The sequence below is a fragment of the Diuraphis noxia genome, unplaced genomic scaffold (assembly GCF_037042655.1).
Source record: "Diuraphis noxia isolate RWA-SAM2 unplaced genomic scaffold, SU_Dnox_SAM2 contig0003, whole genome shotgun sequence".
Taxonomy (NCBI): Eukaryota; Metazoa; Arthropoda; class Insecta; order Hemiptera; family Aphididae; genus Diuraphis; species Diuraphis noxia.
Genome location: NW_028301713.1, coordinates 56,231,632 through 56,239,777, shown reverse-complemented (window position 1 = coordinate 56,239,777; position 8,146 = coordinate 56,231,632). Strand labels below are relative to the sequence as shown.

The window sequence follows — 8,146 nt, the reverse complement described above, 5'->3', positions numbered from 1 at the left end:
TTGTCGGCAGCGCGCAGACCACCTCAGAAAGTTATAGGCCGCGTGCCGAGGAACAAAGCCACACTCATGAGTAATAGGTGTCACCGGTACCGATCTCATTTAGAACTGAGTATAGTATTCATTGTAAAATAAAAATTATTTCGATTTGCCCTTAAAAAATAATTGTATGTATAATATTAATACATCCATTATGTTTATACCTTATCCGACCCATCATGTTTTTCGATTTATACAATATATTTTTATAAATGTACAATGTATATATTATGGTATCTTACATAAAATTTGAATTCCTTATAGGTATTTTTGTTCTTAATTTTAACACATTTTATTCTCCCTAATCTTAACCTTCCATAATGTGAGAGGGTATGAGCATTGGCAATGATACAAATCATGTCTATATAGAGTGGAAAATTCTTAAATGTATACTACCTATACTAAACAATTAACTATAAAACCATGCCTATTTTCATTTTATCAAATAGGCATTTCACTTGTGGCTTCATTTATAGTCTATACAATTATATAATTATAAATTTGAATTTAAAATAATATAGGCATCATCTCTATACGCATAAAAAAAAAAAAAATGATGATGATATTAATAATCATAAGAAGAATCGAAGTCTAAATAAGTACCTATAGTTACAAAATAGAAGATAATATCATATACGATTATACATAATATGAATATATGATATAAAAACAATATTAATGTATAAATAACTTTAAAAATGCATTGTTTTTTTTTGTTTTCTAAATGCATCTAATAAATTATTTAATTGATCTTTACGACTTAAAATGTCTTGTGAATACATATTTTGATTGTAGGATTGCTTCAAATAATTTGTATCAAATCCTACATTACTCTGCTGTCATCTACTTTGTAAAATATTATGTGCATTTCTAAAACATATAACATTAATTATAAATAAATATATATATATATATGTATATTAAAAATAAAAATAAAATATAGTTCAGTTATTTGACTATTCAATCACAAAAATAATAATATATTATAAAGTTTGATTTTCAAGCTTATTGAATGGGAAAATATGATCAATCTAAATATTTATATCATATAAATAATATGTTTAACTAGAATTAAATAGATACTAGATAATTATACAATATATAACAATTTACTAATTACTTCTTAATTATTATAGTAAATTAGCAACAATACTATAAATAAAATGATAGGTACTTAAAAAATATAGATTTTTGTACAACCTATTTATTTATTATGTACAAATAATTTATATGACACCTACCTACTTGCTTTATATACAGGTCGTATGATGATGAGTCTATTATGTAGTATGTACAGCAATTTTACAACTTCTCATTAAAAAAAAAAACGATAATTATCTTACTTGCTTCCTTGACCATTTTTCAATAGATACGTATAAAAAGAAGCTAACACGACGCCGATCACCTGAAAAATATTAATTCTTTAATTTTTAAGTACATTTGTAATTGTATTTCATTATAATTAAATTACTATATTATTTTATATTGTAAAATTGTATATTATATAGTATCCAAATAATACAATGTGTCACGGCACACATATTTAATTTTGTATAGGTATTGATTTATTCAATCATTTTTAATACTAGAAAGTCGATAATTATAGGAGATTTTTTGATTTTATTTATAAAATAAGTTAAGTTTACATTTGATTATTTGAATATGTTTCAGAGAGCAAATATTATAATATTTATAATTAAAAAAGCGGTACAGTGGGTATCGCTCTGCTGTACATTAGGTGGTTGGGTGGACCTCTGACCTACCTGAGGGTAGGTTAGATTTGAATGCAATGATAGGTATCATTGTATACGAAAAACGAATCTGAACGGAGATGATTTGTCAGTCTAGGATATATTATATTAAAAAATTGTCATATATTCTATTTTGAAACAAATATATTATTTTTCAATTAGGACGCATTTTAAATAAGGCATGGTTAATCATTTTTTCCAAAAATATTGCATGTAGTTATCATAATTCATAATACCTTTTATTATCATAGATATACATATACCGGGTTTGAGGATAAATCGTTATCATTACGCAATTTCATAAAAATTTAAAACTCAAACGCTCAAAACATTTTTCCTATAATGATGCTTCAAATAGCTATAAAGAAAATTTGAAACATCATTATAGGAAAAATGTTTTGAGCGTTTGAGTTTTAAACTTATGGAAAACTTAGTGTTGAATTTTATAACCTTCGATATAAATATAAACAACATTATGAATTTTGAACTACAAAATAATTTGCGAATATTCATGGTTTTGACGAATTTTTGTCAATATTTGAAATTCAAATGCTAATAAAAATTTAATTTGAATTTCCGGTCGACATTTTTTTTGTGATAAAGATTGACAAATTTGTAAGGAATCTTGTATTCAATTTTCAAATCTTAGATATTAAAAGAAAATTTTTATGAATTTCTAGCTTAAAACAATTTGCGAATTTTTGTGATTTTTACGTATTTTGTCGAAATTCAAAATTTTAATGCTTACAAAAAAAAAATTGTGACTATGAATTTCTCTAATTTTTCAACTGCTATTGTAACAATATGTTAAGAGCCTTGTATTACATTTTCAAGATTTTTTACCCAAAAAATAAATTTTTATCGATATTAAATTTAAACATGAAAAATTTAAAAATAATAAATTTAAATTTAAATATGAATTTATACCTAGTTTAAAATAATTTTCGAATTTTGGTGATTTTTACACATGTTGTCAAAATTCAAACTTTGAATGCTTATAAAAAAAATGGTGACTATGTATTTCTGTTATTTTTCAACTGCTATTGTGAAAATATGTTAGGAGCCTTGTATAAATTTTCAAGCTTTTCTACCGAACAAATACATTTTTATCGCTATTTATAGAAAAAAAAAAAAACTAAAAAAGTTGAAAAATTAAAATGTCAGTAAACAGCTCAAAACAAATATAAATATTTTGAAAATTTTATCAAATATATAAAATGCCTATATAAACATTCAGTCGAAACTTCAAGTAAATGCCTATGAATAGTTAAACTTAAGTCGAAAATTTTTGAAAATTGCATGATGGATAGAATATACTTATATAAACATTTGGTGAAAATGTCATGTATCTGTGGTCATTTGTTTTAAAGTTACATCAAAAACCAAAATCGATTTTGTCGAAAAATGAGTGTACGTAAAATTTCCCGTTTTTCCCTTAATTTTTAGTTTGTTTTTCTCGATTATTTAGAAAAGTATTAAGAATTATTTACTATTGACCTCCCAAAGTACCAACTAGATTCACTTTCTGATCGAATGAGGTACTGAAGTCAAAAATCGAAGCATTTTTACTGCCCCAAAACGTGATGACAGACACAAAAAAAAAAAAAAAACACATCATGGTAAAATCAATACATTCATCGCTACGCTCAGAATCTAAAAAGGCAGGTAAGTCGTGAATGTCGCTCTGCTGTACAGTAGGTTACCAGTGGGTTACTGTAATGGATTGAATTAAATTTAAATCCAATGATATTATATCATTGTATACGAAAAACGATTCTGAGCGAAGACGGTTCATCTGTCTAGTATATATTATAGATTATTAAAAATTTTCAAATCTTAGATTTAAAAAGAAAATTTGTTATGAATTTCTAGTTCAAAATAATTTTCGAATTTTCGTGATTTTTACATATGTTGTCAAAATTCAAACTTGGAATGCTTGTAAAAAAAATTGCGACTACGCATTTCTTTTATTTTTCAATTTCTATTGTAAAAATATGATAGGAGCCATGTATTAAATTTTCGAATCTTAGATATAAAATGAAAATTTTTTATGAATTTCTAGCATAAAATAATTTACAAATTTTCATGATTTTTACGTATGTTCTCAAAATTCATAATTTGAATGCTTGTAAATAAAAATTGTGACTATGAATTTATTTTATTTTTCAACTGCTCTGCAGCTTAAAACTGACTGTACGTAAAATTTCCTGTTTTTGCCTTAATTTTTAGTTTGTTTATCCTGATTATTTAGAAAAATATTGAACATTTTCTAGTTTTGAACCCCCAAAATACCAACTAGATTCATCACTTTCTGATCGAACGAAGTACTGAAGTCAAAAATCGAAGCACTTTTACTGCCCCGAAACGTGATGACAGACTTAAAAAAAATATTCATGGTTTTGACAAATTTTTATCAATATTTGAACTTCAAATGCTAATAAAAAAAAATTGTGCCTATGCATTCTTATAATTTTTTAATCTCTATAAGAATAACATATGAGAAACTTTGTAATACATTTTCAAGTATTTTGATATGGTCAAAAATATTTTATCGACACTTCATAAAAAAATTTTCAGAAAAATTGAAAATTTCAGTTGTCTATAAATATCTCAAAAAAAGTCAAAATATTTTGAAAATTAAATCGTGTAATGAAAATGTCAATCTAAATATTAAATAACTGGTAAAATTCGTCAAAACCATGAATATTTGCGAATTATTTTGTTTTAAATTCATAATATTGTTTGTATTTATACCTAAGGTTATAAAGTTCAACACTAAGTTTTCCATAAGATTTTCTTAAAGTAGCTACAGACAAAACTCAAAGCGTCATTATAGGAAAAATGTTTTGAGCGTTTGAGTTTTACACTTTTATGAAATGGTGTAATGATAACGATTTATCCTCAAACCCGGTATATGTATATCTATGATAATATAAGGTATTATGAATTATGATAACTACATGCAATATTTTTGGAAAAAATGATTAACCATGCCTTTTTCAAAATGCGTCCTAATTGAAAAATAAAATATTTGTTTCAAAATAGAATATATGACAATATTTAAATATAATATATTATCCTAGACTGACAAATCATCTCCGTTCAGATTCGTTTTTCGTATACAATGATACCTATCATTGCATTCAAATTTAATCTACCCTAGTCAGAGATCCACCCCACCCCCTAATGTATAGCAGAGCGACATCCATTTACCTTCTTTTTTATTTTTGTTTTTACAAATAACAATTCAATTTTATTAATAGGATAAAAAGCTTCAAAATGTAATACAAGGATCCTTATACATTGACGCAATGGTAGTTATAAAATACGTAAATATTCATAAAAATTTATCTATTAAAATCTAAGATTTGAAAATTCAATATAAGATTCTTTATGAATTTGTCTACTTTTATCAAATATAAAAACCGGAAAGTCAAATTACATTTTTATGAGTTATTGAATTACAAAATAGGATATTCGCTCTATTTCTCTAATGTATATAACTATACCGATAAATTCTTGTTTTGTTGTAATTCAAAAACGTTTATTTTATCAATTCCAATACTTGATACAATTTTCAATATATTTCAAAAATCTTAAAATAAAGTTATTTAAAGACATTAGAAATTTTCCGTTTTTTTAAATATTTTATTCTATAAATGTCGAAATTTTTTTATTTATTGGGTCATCATAAAACTTGAAAATTTAAGACAAGGTCAAATCTAAGATTTGAAAAGAAAATTTTTTATGAATTTCTATATACCTTAAAATAATTTGCGAATTTTCGTGATTTTTACGTATTTTGTCAAAATTCAAACTTGGAATGCTTATAAAAAGAAATTGTGATTATATATTTCTTTAATTTTTCAACTGTTATCGTAACAATATGTTAAGAGCCTTGTATTAATAACACTATATGTTAAGTGTCTTAAATTAAATTTCAAAAATTGAAGCACTTTTACTGCCTTAAAACGTGATGACAGACTTATTATAGGTAATAGGTGTATTATTTCTTTAATCGTACCTATTGGCTATGATAAGAACTGATATAAATAATAATTTTCTCAATATTTTATTTTATTAAAGTGGAATTCAACGAGTAGTTGTTAAAGATTTACCAGTTTAAGCATAAACAATTGATTAATAGAGAGATAATTTACATTTATAATCGAATATAATTTTCTATAAATTATTGTAGCAACTAAAATCATTATTAACTTACCTGTAATAGACCAAATGCCAAAGCAACATACATTATAATAGTCAATCTATTTTTCACTCGATTGTTTAATCCATTATAGCATCCTTTTTGATAAATTATCCTTTCATCAAATAAATTCCTGCATAATGCACCTAATTCAACTGGTAAGTTTTGACAACATGAAACAGGAACTAGATTTTCTGGGAATATAATAGACCAATCTCTAGGTGTATCTACTCCACAACACTCTAGCTGAATTAAATCATATTAAACTTAAATTACACATTGTTGTGACGAAAATACCTATATATTATTTTAAATAAGTAGGTTATAATATTTCAAACGGTTCAATTTTCAAAAACGAACTGAAAATTGAAAGCACTTAAACTGAATCAATAATTTAATATTGGTTTTAAAGTAGACATATATAATATATATACCTATAGGTACATACAGTGGCATACCCAGGATTTTCGAATGGGGGGGGGCTAAATCTATATCGGTATTCGGTACCATAATAAACACAACGTTTATGCTTTGCTTATACTAGGTCATTGTTACTAAAGATAATACGTTGTATTCAATACCGTTTTTTAGAAATATCATGGTTTGTACTTTGTCTTTTTTAGTATAAAATGTATTCCAAAACATGGCCAATGGGAGGGGCTGAAGCCCCCTAAGCCCCCCCGCCCCCTGGGTACGCCACTGGGTACATACCTCTTGCTAATTCACTTAAATTCAATTATTTTTATAATTTATTTTAATGGGTTAATAATAAATTAACCTAATAAAATTTATCGTTTTAAAAAAAAAAATTGAAAACAATGCATATAAATTACATAAAATGTCATATAATGTTATAACTGTTATAAGTTTTAAATAACGGTTCGAGTTTGAAAAAATATTTAAAGTTTAGTTCAGATAAGGTTTGCACAGAACGTTGAGATGAAAAACGTAACTATATAAAATGTATGGACATACTTTTCGTTGAACCGTAGACCACGACTGCCGATCAGTTTCATCAAATGAATATTTTCCCATGGACGTTTTTAGAGAAAATCTCAAATTATTATTAAAATTGTCTTTCGATACTGATGACATAATAGATAATAATACCTCAATCACCAGAACCGATAATAAAATTAATGTAAACTATATAGACAAATATAAATTTAATTACTATATAATATTCAATTTAATATATTATTATGATTGTTAATATAGGTACCTACCACTATTGATAAATTGAAATTTTGTTTGTTAATACAATAAAATCCAAATATACAAGTTGCTATAATACATAAACCCAATATAATAAATAATATTGGTGGAGCAGTAATTGAAGCGTTTAAATAATTTGAAAAACGTCCCAAATCTACAATAACTATGATGCCAACCACTATTAAAGCCACTCCTGTAATCTAAAAATGTTGTTAGGTATTTTAAGTATTAGAAATATTAGAAACCATATGTATAAACATATCATATATTATTTAGTATTTTAAATATTGATTTACCCCATAAATCACATTAAAGACGAATAACAAATATTTTACAATATTAATACTTCCAGATTCCATTATATTTTCTTAACAAATTTTATAGATGTTCCTGAAATTGATTTACATAATATACATTATCATATAATATATACATAATGTTATAGTAAAGAGTACATACAATTATTTGTGGGTCTTTGAGTGAACTGCTAAACAAAAAATACTGAGTACTTATAAGTAAAAAATATATTTAAGTTGATTCTCGTAGAGTGTATCAAAAATTCAAATCATTCTGATAAAAATGTAAAAATTATTATAATTATATCTTATTTTTGAGTCGTTCGCTATTAAATTTAATAAAAGTATTTCTAGTACAAACGACAAAGTTCGAATAGTGTACAAACAAAAATAAATTCGGTGAAGGCGAATATAAAGTACATCGGCACGTAGAGGTAGTTATAGTCGTCAGGTGATTGACACATTTTTGATGTGTTCATATATGTATACTATATTATAAGCCTAAAGGCTTTACCAGGCATATATTATTCTTTTTTAACAACAGTTGTCTAGGTGATAGTAAATATACACACGCATGTAACACAAATACCTGCATTAAAAGGAAAAAAGGAAGTCAATAATATTAAGTTGAGTAATAATGT

At 25.0% G+C, this 8,146-nt stretch overlaps 1 protein-coding gene across 3 annotated transcripts; it reads right to left on the bottom strand.

Moving 5' to 3' along the window:
• Positions 1–239: 239 nt before the first annotated feature.
• Positions 240–7,873, bottom strand: LOC107174025 (tetraspanin-9-like). 3 transcript variants are annotated; one of them, XM_089222505.1, is made up of 7 exons: positions 7,669–7,873; positions 7,506–7,599; positions 7,221–7,409; positions 6,970–7,140; positions 6,010–6,240; positions 1,278–1,441; positions 240–906 (listed from the first exon to the last, which is right to left on the bottom strand). In XM_089222505.1, the coding sequence occupies exons 2-6, from the start codon at positions 7,566–7,568 to the stop codon at positions 1,376–1,378; spliced, it is 720 nt and encodes a 239-aa protein (XP_089078631.1). In that variant the 5' UTR covers positions 7,569–7,599; positions 7,669–7,873; the 3' UTR covers positions 240–906; positions 1,278–1,375. The 3 variants fall into 3 exon arrangements, with proteins under 3 accessions (XP_089078631.1, XP_089078633.1, XP_089078630.1); XM_089222507.1 differs by having other exon boundaries at positions 1,282–1,441; XM_089222504.1 differs by having other exon boundaries at positions 1,380–1,441.
• Between the last annotated feature and the right edge of the window lie 273 nt (positions 7,874–8,146).